General features: G+C 43.8%; 1 protein-coding gene across 2 annotated transcripts in view; it reads right to left on the reverse strand.

Annotated features, from left to right (window-relative positions):
- The window catches only part of SURF4 (surfeit 4), a 31,326-nt gene that overhangs the window by 2,764 nt on the left and 12,941 nt on the right, over positions 1-15,621 (reverse strand). For both annotated transcript variants that reach the window (XM_033960705.1, XM_033960704.1), the window contains 3 exons: positions 10,433-10,619; positions 7,537-7,613; positions 2,889-2,932 (listed from right to left, as the gene is read on the reverse strand). In XM_033960705.1, coding sequence (XP_033816596.1) covers positions 2,889-2,932; positions 7,537-7,613; positions 10,433-10,619 — 308 coding nt within the window. The remainder of the gene's footprint in view (positions 1-2,888; positions 2,933-7,536; positions 7,614-10,432; positions 10,620-15,621) is intronic.

Raw genomic sequence — 15,621 nt, forward strand, 5'->3', positions numbered from 1 at the left:
CAGTGTATCTGGAACCAAAATGAAATAAGAGGAGGATTCATTACATTAACTTATTTTTTACATTTTACATAGAAATAAAATATGAAATAATAAGAACATAAGAATTGCTGCTGCTGGGTCAGACCAGTGGTCCATCATGCCCAGCAGTCCGTTCACGCGGCGGCCCTCTGGTCAAAGATCAGCACCCTAACCGAGACTAGCCCTACCAGCGCACGTTCTTGTTCAGCAGGAACTTGTCTTTTAAAATATTTAAGACTGTTTTGTTTTATACTGCTTCACTTATATTTGGGCATTTGCATTGGACCGACTTTAAAAGAAAGGGAACAATTAAACTCGAAACTTATTTTATCTAAAATAAAGGATTTGTCACACAAATTGTCTCCTCTTAAGATCACCTGGTGGGGTCGTTTAGCTACCATTAAAATGATGATTTTACCAAAGATAAATTATATCCTAAGTACAATTCCTTTTCTTCTACACAAAAAGACTATACCATAGAACAGGCTTTAAGTAAATTTCTCTGGAATAACCGTCAACCTCGAATTGTATTACAAAAACTGAAGAATGATAACTCATCAGGAGGAGTTAATTTTCCGGATTTCTTTAATCATCATCAAGCCTTCTTAAGGAGGAAAGGGTCACTTTGGCTGCTAAATCAAGATTTAAAGGACCCCCTAGCATGGTTAAATCTAGAAAAAAGTAAGTTTTGTTCTGCTTACCTAGCCCTTAATCCATCAATCTCTGCACAACACTTTGATAACTTGATGAAGAATAAATGGTCTGGATCTTCAAGAGTATATGGCATAATAAAAAGATATTCCAAAAAAAAATAATCACCTTATTTCCACATAATAAAAAGATAACAATACAAGATGCTACTTTAGATTGGGCACAGTGGCAAAAATGTGGAATATGGACGCCGAGTGATCTGATTAAAAATCAACAGTGGCTGACTTTTGAGGAACTATAATATACATATGGCCGCTTGTCTAATCAACGTGACATGTGGCTTCAATTACGACAGTATACATGTGAACTACCCAGATCCAACTAAATTGAAATCCACACCTGACATTCTTTTACAATCTAAATTGATTAATGCTCAAAAAAGGTGCAGCCTCTTGGTATGCAATACTAAAACAAACCTCTTCAATACTTGCTTCACCATACATAGAGCTGATACTAGTTAAATTCAGTGCCACTTTGCAAATACTTATCCTAATTCACTTTATATTTACCTTTTTTTCATGTGAGCCAGACCTGAACCAATTGGTCGACGTGTGCTAAACTTGTTACTAGATCCTTAATACTCCAAAGCTGGAGCTAAACAAAAATAACATAATAGATTGCTTGTTCTTGAAGTCCGATTTACTACACATCTTGATTCAGTAAAAGGAATTATAGCCTGCAAGCAGCTCCATTTTCTCCTGACTAGCATAGCTATGGGGACTCTGTTGTACCTCTTCAGCACTAGTTTGATATGACAAAAGAACCAGGCTAATTGGGGGCTACTCATCAGAGATCAGAATGGCTGCATGGTTTGTCAGTTTTGTGGTGCTTGTTTGGAATCCATGGAAGGAAAACTTGACCTTTCCCACATGGCAGAAGTTCTGGCTTGGTATGTAATAATTTCTGTCCTTGGCCTAGAACATATTTGAACATATTAACATAGTAGTCTGGTTGTGAAAAAACAAGCACCAGTAGAAGGGAAAATTTCAGATGAAATTCAAAACTACCAAAAGGTCTTCTCCATTACATACCTCCTTTTACAAATGGTAAGAAACATGTATACAAATAGCTCCTTCAACCCATACTGGAGCCATTAATATACAATTAATGCCAGTGCAATCTAGCATAAAAGTTGTTAGGTGCCATCGACTCGTGTTCAAATCCTAGTGACTTGATGAAAATCATCAAGTTTTCATGGCAGAATACAGAAGTAGATTGCAGGACCTTTCTTCTGCGCAGTATAAATTTGGTATTGTCGCATCAAACGTGATCCTCCGCCTCCAACACTACCCATCTGCTGCTGCCCAGATGGGTGGTACATCGTTAGTCTGACATCTCTGCTGAAACCTGTCCGCCTTGGGAGGTCCTGCTGGTAGTGAAACTAAACAATGGCATAGCTTTCAGCTTCACAAATGTGCGCAAGCCCCAGTGGCATAACAAGCCCATGTACCATGGCTTAAAAGCTTTCCTGAAAAAAAGTATTCTGTGCTGTTTTCCTGCTGCTTCACTGTACTTCATGGTGTTAAGTACAGTCTATTAATGTAACGTTATCCAGTGGTCCTGACATATGCCAGACAATGTACATGGCTGCATCTCATTAGTTAGTCACAAAGGGCCTGATTCTGTATAGGACACTGGTATCAGCAGACACTAATCACGTCAATCACGCACGGGCGGCCTATGCAGAATCATGCCTACACTCCTGGAGAGACGCCAGAAACGCAGGCCTACATTTCAGGCATCTTTCTCCCAACTAAGGAGATGCTTACCAACGTTTAAGCCCACACAAGGCCACGCCCACACCTGCCAGGGTGTTCTTAAGTATCACTATGCGTCTCCGTAGACGTGTTCCGGAGGCCTATAATGTGGGCGTCTTGCCTCAGGGAGTATTTTTTTTTAAACATGTGTCCCGATTGGCTGCCCGACAGTGGTAGAAAGTCTACCGTCATCTGCCATTGGGATGTGCATTCGAAAATCAGGCCCAAAGTGCTCCTCTATGTACCCATCCTCATGCTTAATGCAGGTAAAGGAATTTGTGTGTATAAACAGTCCTATGCCCTCCTCAATTCTGTTCTTTGTCATTCAGATACCCAGTAAACTGCATGTGTGCAAAGTTTATTCTGCATTTTTTAAAGGGGGATGGGAAACTAGCCACCTACCTCATTAAAAACTTTAGATCCCATAGAATACTGTATGCAATGGTCTAGTAGGGAAAAAGAAAATATACTTACAGATATGCAAGAGAACTGAGCTACATACATTTCAATAGAAGCAGTTATATTATTAATGGTATGGTTCAAAGACATTTTAAAGGAATACAGCAGGTACAGGATTGACAGGAACTTAAAGCATACTTCTCTGCACTCTCTTAGCAATACAATTATACAAAAATATAGGCTGCATGCTGATTGGTTTCCTTGTTTCTGTGACAGTTTTGACATATTCCACTTAGGTCAGCATTTAGCTCTATTGGTGGGTAAAAATGAACTCTCTTTTTGCAAGAACAAAATTTGGGCCAAGTATGTTTATGTTTATTAAAGTTTGATATCCCGCAATTTACAACAGATCAATGCGGCTTACAAAACAAAATAAAAATCAGCAACACCATTATCAATAGGAACCACCTAATCTAAATATTGAAGAGAAAAAAAAACAAACAACCCAAAACATCTTTTTGCTGTGGTTTCCTGAATGCAGTCTTCTCATGTCCGCTAACAAATTTATACAAATTACATGCCAAATTAAAAAAGATGAGTTTTCAACAGACTTAAATTTTGGAAAGAAAGTTCACTTCGAATAAGTTGTGGAAGGTCGTTCCATAAGGACGGAGATAAAAAGAAAAAAAAGCAGCTTTACGAGTTGATTCATAATGAGGTATTTTTGATAAAGGAAGTACCAGTCTCTGAGAGACAACCGACCGTAATGTATGTAGTGTTTTATCTAGACTTCCAACACCTTCAACAAATAGTGATATTTAGCAGAAGCTGCAACTGACATGTCCCAAAGCCCCCTATAATGGAGGATTTCTGCGAAGGTGATAGTTCTCAGCTTCATGTGGGGAAAGAGCAGTGTGTACAGTATATCACCTACTACCATATTTTAAGAGCATCTTTGTATTAGCATTGCTTCCATACTTCTCATAATATGTATGAATTAATTTAATATTATTGATGTATTAGGCTGGATTTTCTGAAACAGGTAGGGAGGGTTTTCTATTTTAATTATAATTGTTATACATATTAAATGTATTACATAATATTTCAGATATTATAGAATATGAATATAAGAATGATATGTTGTACTTGTGTTACATGAAGGAAAATCAAGTGTGTATTTATAAGATCATATGACTTTTTCTGATGCACTTGTTGTGATATGCAAAACTGAATAAAGAAATAAAAAAAAAAAAAAAGCATTGCTTCCCATGTGAGAAAGTTAGGACCAGCTTCAGGATAGCCACAGTACATATACAGGAGACACCTGCTTACCTGAGTATCTGCACTAGCCCAATAAAAGGAGCAGAACATTAAAATACATAGTTAAGACAAAAATACTACTACTATTAATTATTTCTATAGTGCTACCAGACGCACGCAGCACTGCACAGAGTCACAAAGAGTAAGAAAACAGTCCCTGCTCAAAAGAGCTTACAATCTAAACAGGCAAGACAGACAAACAGGATGTCATGAATACAGTTAAGGGGAACCGTTAAACAGCAGGCTGGTGGGCAGAGGAGTAGGGTTAAGGGTTGAAAAGATTGCAACATAAACAATATCAGCAACTCATTTCTTAGTATTGCAACGGAAAGTGAAACGAAACAAAAATCCATACGAAAAAGGAGATTACCGCTGAAAAATAGCTGGAAAGCGATGACCACAAATGCTCGCAGTCTAAGCAACAAAGTTCATGATCTACAAGCCCTGATGTTAAAAGGCAGATCTAGATATTGTCGCTATCACAGAGACATGGTTTAGTGAATCACATGGATTGGATGCAAACAAACCGGGATATAATCTTTTTAGTAAGGACAGAGAAGGTCAAAAAGGTGGAGGAGTAGCTCTCTATGTAAAGATCAATATCCAAGCGACCGAAATGCAAGGGACCTGGGGAGAGGAAGAAGCAATATGGATCACTCTGAAAAGAGAAGATGGAACTTCTAACTACGTGGGTGTAGTCTACAGACCTCCCACTCAATCGCAGCAAATTGATAAGGATCTGACTGTGGATATCCAAAAGTTTGGAAGGAAAAAGGAGGTTCTGCTGTTGGGAGATTTCAACCTGCCGGATGCAGACTGGAATGTTCCATCTGCGGAATCAGAAAGAAGTAGGGAGATTGTGGATGCCTTTCAAGAGGCTCTGCTCAGACAAATGGTGACGGAACCCACAAGGGAAAAAGTGATATTGGATCTGGTCCTCACAAATGGAGAGAGTATCTCTAATGTTCGAGTGGGTGCTCATCTGGGAAGTAATGATCAAACGGTTTTGTTTGATATAACGGCTAAAGTGGAAATTGGCCGCACGTTACTTAAAGTCCTAGATTTCAAACGTACGGACTTTAATGCAATGGGAGAGTACCTGAAGAAAGCTGTTAGGAAGGGAGGACATAAGAGAAGTGGAAAGACAGTGGTCTAAGCTGAAAGGAGCGATAAAAATGGCTACGGACCTTTATGTGAAGAAAATCAATAAAAACAAGAGAAAAAGGAAGCCGATATGGTTCTCCAAACTAGTGGCGGAGAAAATAAAGGCGAAAGAGTTGGCGTTTGTGAAATATAAAAAAAACCCAAGATATGAAAATGAATAAAAATTTATAAAAAAAACAACAACAAACCCCCAAGAAGAGGAGTGCAGAAAGGACTACAGGGTGAAACTGAAAAAAGCCACGAGAGAGATACGTCTGGCGAAAGCACAGGCGGAAGAACAAATGGCTAAAAATGTAAAAAAGGGAGACAAAAATTTTTTCAGATATATTAGTGAAAGGAGGAAGATGAAAAATGGAATTGCTAAACTAAAATATGCTGGGAACCGAAATGTGGAGAGTGATGAGGAAAAAGCAAATGTGCTAAACAAATACTTCTGTTCTGTGTTCACAGAAGAAAATCCTGGAGAAGGACCGAGATTGTCTGGCAAAGTTACACGAGAAAATGGAGTAGATTCTGCGCCGTTCTCAGAGGAGAGTGTTTATGAGCAATTTGAAAAACTGAAGGTGGACAAAGCGATGGGACCAGACGGAATCCATCCCAGGATACTAAGGGAGCTCAGATAGGTTCTGGCGAGTCCTATTAAAGACTTGTTCAACAAATCTCTGGAGAAGGGAGTGATTCCTGGGGATTGGAGGAGAGCGGATGTGGTCCCTATTCATAAAAGTGGTCACAGGGATGAAGCAGGAAACTACAGGCCGGTGAGCCTCACTTCAGTTGTTGGAAAAATAATGGAAGTGTTGCTGAAAGAAAGGAGTGTACTTTCTTGAATCTAATGGGTTACAGGATCCGAGGCAATATGGCTTTACAAAAGGTAAATCGTGCCAAACGAACCTGATTTAATTTTTTGATTGGGTGACCAGAGAGCTGGATCGAGGACATATGCTAGATGTAATTTACTTAGATTTCAGCAAAGCCTTTGATACAGTTCCTCATAGGAGGCTGTTGAACAAACTTGAAGGGCTGAAGTTAGGACCCAAAGTGGTGAACTGGGTTAGAAACTGGCTGTCGGACAGACGCCAGTGGGTGTGGTTAATGGAAGTCGCTCGGAGGAAGGAAAGGTGAGTAGTGGAGTCTCTCAGGGTTCGGTGCTGGGGCCAATCCTGTTCAATATGTTTGTGAGTGACATTGCTGAAGGGTTAGAAGGAAAAGTGTGCCTTTTTGCAGATGATACCAAGATTTGTAACAGAGTAGACACCGAAGAGGGAGTGGAAAATATGAAAAAGGATCTGCAAAAGTTAGAGGAATGGTCTAATGACTGGCAACTAAAATTCAATGCAGAGTAATGCATTTGGGGATTAATAATCGGAAGGAACCGTATATGCTGGGAGGAGAGAAGCTGATATGCACAGACGGGGAGAGGGACCTTGGGGTGATAGTGTCCGAAGATCTAAAGGCAAAAAACAGTGTGACAAGGCAGTGGCTGCTGCCAGAAGGATGCTTGTGCCAGAAGATGTATGAGGAGAGACTGGAAGCCCTTAATACTTATACCCTAGAGGAAAGGAGAAACAGGGGAGATATGATTCAGACGTTCAAATACTTGAAGGGTATTAACGTAGAATATAATCTTTTCCAGAGAAAGGAAAACGGTAAAACCAGAGGACATAATTTGAGGTTGAGGGGTAGTAGATTCAAAGGCAATGTTAGGAAATTCTACTTTACGGAGAGGGTAGTGGATGCCTGGAATGTGCTCCCGAGAGAGGTGGTGGAGAGTAAAACTGTGACTGAGTTCAAAGAAGCGTGGGATGAACACAGAGGATCTACACGGGGCAGGAGTGTAGGAAGATTGCTCCCACCTCGAAAGCCCGCTAGACCACCAGATAAGGCTGGGACGCCGGGGGGAAGGCTAAACTATGGGTTTTTTTTCTTTTTTTCCCCCTACCCAAAAAATCGCAAATATGTGAAATCGCGATTGCCGAAACCGTGAATGGGGAGGGGTAATATATAACAGATGTGCATGCAAATGAATCATGCTTATTTACTGAGGGTATCCTGAAAACCTGACTAGCTAGATGTCTCTCAAGGACTGCGCAGAGAACCCCTAGTCTAAACTAAGCCCCCCCCCCCCCCAATACCTCTAAATGTTACACAAATAAACTCAGATTCTTACCTGCAAGGCGATAATGCCAAATAATTCAAAACAAGCACACTGCACAAAGTTTCGGCTCAGGATCAGTATACAGCCCCCTGAAAGATAAGACAGAATTTCATGTTCTGGATTCTGGGCAAACAGCAAGCATTTACCCTGCCTAGAGCTACAGCAGTAGGGCCAGATATGCTGTTTAAACATGCTGGTAGAAGCAGGGCTGTGGAGTCAGTATTTATTTTATTTAAAAAATAAATACATTTATATACCATCTATACTCTAAGACAGGGGTGTCCAATGTCGGTCCTCGAGGGCCGCAGTCCGGTCGGATTTTCAGGATTTCCCCAATGAATATACATGAGGTCTATTTGCATGCACTGCTTTTATTGTATGCTAATAGATCTCATGCATATTCATTGGGGAAATCCTGAAAACCCGACTGGATTGCGGCCCTCGAGGACCGACATTGGACACCCCTGCTCTAAGAGGTTTCCATTAAAATAAATATTCATAATTGTGTCTCAAGACATAAAACCTTTAACTCTGACTTTTATTTATACAGCAGAGTCTCAGTTAGTTGGGACTCTCACCCAATTGGCAAAAAAATCATCACTGTTGGGGGAAAACAAAGTCTCCCAAAGCACCAGTCGCAGCAGTTCTGAGCTGCAACTCCCCCTCCCTCCCTCAAGCCCCGAAGAGCTACAAGTGGTGGCAGTCCTGAGCCGCAAACTCTTCCTCCCTCCCTCCCGATCCAAAGCAGCAGCATCCCGAGCCGCAAACCCTCCCTCCCTCAAGCCCCCAAGCCACTACAAACTCCCCCTCCTGTCCTGAAGCAGCAGCGCAGCAGTGGTCCTGTGCCGCAAAGCCCTCTCCCAACCCCTGAAGTGGCAGAAGCAGGCGGTGGTCCTGAGCTGTAAACTCCCTCACTCCCTTACCCTGCATCAGATAAAAGGCTCTGCTGGGGCTGGTCACGAGAAGCCTGTTTTGAGGCTGCCTCCTGCTGACTGCTACACTTTGGGTAAGGAAGAGAGGGGGAGGGAGCAAGGGGGGTTCGCCGCTTAGGACCGCCGCCTGCTTCTGCCACTTCAGGGCTTGAGGGAGGGAGGAGGGCTTTGCGGCTCAGGACCACTGCCATGCTAGTGCTTCAGGGCAAATTGAGACTGTGTTAGACAAGGTTTCTAACACACTCTCAAGTAACCAGAAAAACAGTTATCCAGTATCCACCAATCCCTGTGGGTGCCGGATAGCTGAAATTCTACTGTATATCTATATAGGTGTTGTGCTACATGCAAGGTGTGGCTTCATGGGATTTTGGTTTATGTTAATCATTTTGGTCAGCTATTATGGATTTGTGTTTTGTATGAACGAGGTATTCTGTTAGCATGATGTTTCTATGCAGCATTTTGTAGTAATTTAGCTTGTTCAGTTGTCTCATTAGTGGAGAGGATAGGAGACAGGGTTTTGTTTCTTCTTCTGTATTTGTGACTTATAAAACGACAGTTGTACAGAATATTGTTTCTTTGTATACTTTAATAAATGATTTCAATATAAAATCATAACTATTTGAGGCTTGTGCAGATAGGATCAGACAGAGTTCATGGGAACAGAGTTCACAGGGATGGGGACAAAACAGTCCTGATACAAGGAATTGGGTCTGGTGTCAAAGAAACTGAAACTTTGTCCCCATGTCATTCTCTAGGTACCACTTTCACTAATATAAATATCATAAAATATATTACATTTTGTAATCAAAGAACTTGATATCAAAATATATTCTAAAGTAAAACATATCCTGAAAAAATGGGTTAATCAAATTATCTGTGAAATAAGAAATTTAAGCATTACAATATTTGCATGACATACAATTTAACTTTATTAGGGGTCGGAGACAACACATTTTCAATGACTTTGACTCCAGTAACCCCAAAATTGCTTCTGACTCCATAGTCCTGGGTAAAAGTCTGTAGTAGAGAATGACACAGGGGAAAAAATTTATCACCTTTCCCGCCCCCATGAGCTCGTCCCCGCCCCATCCCCACAAGCTCGGTCCCCGTCCCTGCAAACTGTCAAATCCATCTGCACAAGCCTCGAATAGTTATGATTTTATACTGAATTTATTTTATTAAAGTATAAAAAGAGGCAATATTCTGTATAATTGTCATTTTATAAACACCAATAATACAGAGCAAGGATCAACAAAACCTCTGTCTCCCCTCCCTTTCACAAATATCCCCTCCACTATTGTGAAAACTGAACAAACCAAATTACTACAGAATGCTACATAGAAAAATCAAGCTAACAGAATACTTCAGTCACATATGGCAGGAATAGTGTTAGGGGAATGCAACTAGGGCAACTGCCCCCTGGTCAGAGAGAGAGAGCCCTAAGCCAGCTGGAAGCTAAATAAGTACAGCCTGGGTTTTGCGGTCCCCAGTTATGTCTAATACCAGCTCTAGCAGGATACATATTTCAAATCTGAAATATTCTAATCACAAAATATAAAATAAATTTATTTTTTTCTATCTTTTGTTGTCTGGTAATTTTATTCTTCAAATCACATTGGTCTCAGGCTTTGGTTTTGGGTTCCTTCTGTCTTCATTATGGCATGGATGGCTCCTGAAGGTAAAATAGGTGCAAAAGGAGTCTGACATGGGTGCAATTTCTTTTACCACAGGAGCAAGACTTTTCACCGCTCACATGGCGCGGTAAAATGTCTTGTCCCCATTCCTGCGGTAAACCAGTTGCAAATGTCACCATTCCTGCAGATTTACTGCGGTAACCACGGTAAATGGTCCCTGTGTCATTCTCTAGTCTGTAGGATGATACTGAAAGGATCATCTGTCAAGTGTTCACTAACCACTGCATAGTTATACACCCTTCTCCAAATTGGAAGAGCCAACTAGAATTGGAAGTCACTCACCCAGTTGCCCCACCAGGTTAAGGAACACAAAGACGGATGCTAAGATGTAGCCACAGTCCCACGTGGCCTCGATGTAATCCCGCTGCTCATTCCACTGGAACCACATGCGGATGCCATCCTCCAAGAAGGTGCTGACAAGGCAGAGGCGTGCCATGTGGGGGAGATACTGCTTTGTGACTCGCAGAAACTAGGTACCCAAAGCAGAAGAGAGTTCAAAATTTACAAGGGGAAGGGTCACAGATTGTCAACATACTATATGTCTGGTTCATTTACTTTTCTGCTGCTGCTCTCCTTCTCCACCCATACCAGGCATATAGCCCTGAAATGTGATATCCTCTTGCCTCGAGTCATTTTGCTAATCTTTCTGAAATGTGTGGGTTTTGTACAATTAACATATATGAACACTGGAGAACTAGCAGAATATCCTAAACAAGATCCTACTTTTCCTCTTTCCCTTTGTACCATCCTGTCTACTGAGACAGGTGACCATTGGCTGGTTATAAACCCACTGCAGACTAGGATAAAGGAGAGAGAGGACCCAGAAAATTCATACATTAAATTAAGATTACAGAATGATTTACTTAAGTTTTCAGGTTTCTTCAACACCAATTCTTTATATCACTTACCCTTTCTAGGCAGTCTCATATACTTACATATAAAGTCTTTGCCCAAACCTACACCAACAAAAAAGACGATATCACAGCCTACTCAGTGCTATTTTTTTTGGTGTAGCTTAAGATTTGAGCAGAGAGGTTATATGTAAGTATGAGACTGTCTAGAGAGGGTGAGTGATGCAAAGAATTGGGTTTGGTGTTAGAGAAACTAAAAAGATTCCCCTTCTATGTAAAAATACAGCAGGTCAACATTCACACTCGACTCCATAGCAGTTAGTTAAGGAAGGATTAGGTACTTATCTTGATAATTCTCTTTCTGTATCGCCTGCTAGACTGGTATAGTTCTTACAAATGGGTTTATACCAGGGGTGTCCAACCTTTTGGCTTCCCTGGACCGCATTGGCTGGCAAGACAGAGGAGGGAGCCGTCAAGATGGTAAACACCCGGGGGCAGCAGAGGAAAACACTGCATCGCTCTTGACCGGGGCTGCACAAAATATTTCACGGGGCCGCAGGTTGGACACCCCTGGTTTATACCTCATTGCAACCAGCAGGTGGAGACCGAGACCAAAACTTATATAATAGGAAAGACCCCCCTCTACCAATTCAGTCTATCTCAGTCTCCAGCAGGTGATAAGACTACTTCGGCTCCCCTCTTAGTGCTGTTGGAATTTGTTTTGGACTCCTGGATTCCCCTTTTTTGTTAGACAGAGCTTGGATGGGTCCTGTTTGGGGATCCTTCCGACCTCAGGGATTTTAAACCCGGAGAGTCTCATGCTGGGTTCCTCCCCCTTCCTCTACCTCCCCAAAGTTTTGTAGAGGTGCCTCAGTCAGCAGCCTGGCCCCTGTAGTTGGTCAGATCTCCAGCTGTGAGAGCTATGGAGTCTGTTCTGATTGAAATTAAAAAAAATCCTGCGGCTGTACTGGTCTAAAGGGCTCCTTTCCCTTTAAAATTGCTGTTTTTTCTGTTTGTTCTCAACTAACTGGCACTTTTTTGCAGCTAGGAGAAGTTTTCAGCACAATGAGCACTTTGAAAGGGAAAAAGTGCTCCAGACGCGAGGTACTCGCGGTCGGCCTGTGCAAGCGCTGTACAGGCCGGAACAGTGGGGGAGCCTCGTCGGCATCGGGTGCCAGTGGCCAGGGAAATCCGCCGCAAGTACCTTGCAAGTCAGCCTTGGATAGTGGGGAAACCCGGGCTTCCCCCGATGCCCATGCAGGAGGTTTCCCAGCCACTGACAGTCAGGGTACAAAGGATTCCCTTACCGCGCTGGTCAGTTCCTCGGCCTCAGCATCAGGAAAGTCCCAGGCTTCTCAAGACACTGCAGGCCTCTGGAGCTCTGATTTTGGCGGTTTCAGCCCCGATTTAGGCAGGAAACACCTCCATCAACTCAGTGTCCTCAGGTGACATTCCCCCTATATTGGAGAAGCAGGGGCAAGGTGCTGCTGGATCCCCTGCTGTGGCAGGGAGTTCCTTGGGGCCACCGGGGGGGTTTCCCCCCTGAAATTTTGTTAGTACTTTGTAAAGCTTATGTGCTGGTGGCTGGAGGTTCTGTTTCCAATCCAGGAGGTCTCGGGGGGGGGGGGGGGGGGAGTTGCCTTCTACATCTTCTCCGATGTGGCCCCAGACAGTGGCGGTTTTGCCTCCTTCTACTCCTCTCTCATCCAAGCGGCCAAGGATCTCTTGGGATGAGGATTTTGGTCCAGAGGAGCAGGATGTGATTGATGAGGACCTGGACCTTTGGGGGGGATTTCCAGGATCCTCTTGGGGGGATGGATTCCACCAGCAGTGGGTTCAGGAGCCCATCTGCTGGCGAAGATGCATCTGTGGTGCGCATTTTTCAGTAGGACGAGCTTCAGGAGCCGATTCAAGTCTCGGTTTTAAAATTTGAGGAGGCCATGTCGGAGCCCTGCGTATGGTGGAGCCCCTACGTATGGTGGACCCCTTGCTTAAGGGGATCTGCTCTGCTTCTCGCTCTTTTCCTATGCATCAGGATATTCAAGATATTATGCTCCATGCCATGCCTATGTCCCATTCCAGAAGGGGAGAGGGACACCCTGAAGTTGCCAGTAGTGGAAGCGGTGGTCTCAGCCATCTCAAAATGGCATACTGTGCCAGTTGAGGGTGGCAGTGGCTTGAAGGACCCTGAGGAGCGTAAGTTGGAGCCCCTCTTTAAACAGAGTTTTGATGTGACAGCTCTGGTGGTTCAGGCGGTGATGTGTGGCGGGCTGGTGGCTCGGGCATGTTTTCGCTGGGCCGAGCGCATTCTTGACAGCGAGTCTGTTAATTGGGAATTAGTGGAGCAGGAAGTTGCCAAAATTGAGTTGGGTATGACCTCTTGTAAGCTTCTGCCAAGTCTTTTGGCTTTTGGCGTGGCAGCACACCGTACCTTGTGGCTTCGCGCTTGGTCTGCGGATGCGACGTCCAAAGCTAATTTGACAAAGTTTCCCTTTAAGGGGTCTTTCTTGTTTGGTGAGGACTTGAACAAGTCAGTTCAGACATTAAAAGTGCCTCGTTTGCTTGAAGATAGGCCTAGGACGCTGGCTAGGAGTGGTGCTGCTTGCGTGCGTGATTTCCACCGTTTCCACCCTGGTCAAGTGGCCACTTCCTTTCAGTCTCCTGGGCTCTCCAGAGACCGATTCTTCCAGCACATGCAGTCCTTTCGAGGGGCCCGCCAGTGTGCGGGTAGCGCCTCCGCCAGGTCCCCTGCAGCCCATCCTGCCCAATGTCTCCTTGCCGGCGCCCACCTTAGTTCCGGTGGGCGCCCGGTTGCGAGATTTTTATCCAAAGTGGGCAGAGATCACGTCAGATCAGTGAGCTCTGGAGGTGATTCGGATGGTTATGCTCTGGAGTTCACCCGTTCCTTGCCAGATCATTTTCTCGCTTCTCCCTCGCACTTGGCATGGAAGCAGCAGGCCTTTCCCCAGACCCTTCGAAGATTGTCAGATCTTCAAGCAATTGTTCCAGTTCCCCCTCAGGAGTGGGGCACAGGTTGGTACTCGATTTACTTTGTGGTGCCAATGAAAAAAAGGACTTTTCAGCCCATCCTAGATTTGAAAGGGATCAACAGGGCTCTCCACGTGCCAACCTTCCGCATGGAAATTCTCTGTACCTGTGATTTAGGTGATTCAGCCAGGGGAGTTTCTGACCTCTCTAGAAGGCGTCTCTGTTCATGCTCTGGGCAGAGTCTCATCTTCAGGACATATCTGCCTCCCACATAATGGGCGCAAAGAATGTTCAGATGTCTAAGTCCCACAGCTTTTCAGCTAATAGTTCAGTCTTGGGGTCAGCCGCTCAGGGACCTGATGGTCACCAGTGTCAACACCAAAAGAAGGGGTATTCCGATAAGGTGATATAACCCTCTTGGGGTCCCAGAAACTTTCTACTTCTTGGGCTTATGTGAGGGTTTGGTGTATATTTGAGGAGTGGTGCGCGGTCTCTTTTCACGCTCCCCTGCCTACCATCTTAGAGTTCTTGCAGGGTGGACTGGACAGGAGTCTGGTTTTGTCTCTCCGGGTTCAGCTTGCGGCCTTGTCAGCCTTTTATGGGTTGTTGAAAGGTCAGCGTTTGACTGCCATTCCTGATATGATTTGTGTCTTGCAGGCAGCCAAATTGCTCAAGCCTCCCATGCAACCCTCTGTTCCATCTTGGGATCTGAATCTCGTCCTGTCCGTTCTGATGCGTCTACCTTTTGAACCTTTGGGCGATTGTTCTTTGAAGGACCTTACTCTTAAAGTGGTCTTCTTGGTGGCAATTACATCTGCTAGCGTGTTTCTGAGCTGCAGGCTTTCTCTTGTAGGTCTACCTTCCTTGAGTTTTCTAGGGAGCGGGTTGTCTTGCGGCCTGTTCTTTCCTTTCTGCCTAAGGTAGTTTCTCCTATTCATGTCAATCAGGCAGTGGTTCTCCCGGTGTTGGGTAGTCAGGAGGGATCTTCTGAGCAGAGACAGTTGCGCAAGTTTGATGTCAGTCGGGTCCTTCGCTCTTATGTGTAGAAGACCCAGGAGATCAGAAAATAAGATCATCTCTTTGTCCTTCTAGAAGGTCCTTGTATGGAGGATGGCACTTCCAAAGCTACCACTGCACGCTGGATCAAGGAGACTACTGCTTCCGCTTATCTTCTTCAGAAAAAGCCTGTTTCGGAATTTCTCAAGGCTCATTCCACTCAGAGTCAAGCAGCTTCTTGGGCTGAGTCTTCTCTAGTGCCTCCAGTGGCTATTTGCAAGGCTGCAGTTTGGTCTTCTCTGCATTCCTTTGTCAGACATTACCGTGTGGATGTTCAAGTGCATTGGGACGCAGTATTCAGTAAGCGTGTTCTGGTGTTGACCCTTCGAGGGTCCCACCCTTGATGGGTACTGCTTTGGTACATCCCATTTGTAAGAACTATACCGGTCTAGCAGGCGATACAGAAGGAGAAATTAGGTTCTTACCTGCTAATTTTCTTTCTGCTAGCCTATAGACCGGTATAGTTCCCCACCCTTTCTGTCTTTATATGGTGATTGTGGGTTTTGCTTGCATGCAGATTTTGCATTTTTCTGCGGGTTCTAGTATTTTTCTAGGGACAAGGAGATATAAGAACAC

Source organism: Geotrypetes seraphini, chromosome 10 (assembly GCF_902459505.1).
Source record: "Geotrypetes seraphini chromosome 10, aGeoSer1.1, whole genome shotgun sequence".
Lineage (NCBI taxonomy): Eukaryota > Metazoa > Chordata > Amphibia > Gymnophiona > Dermophiidae > Geotrypetes > Geotrypetes seraphini.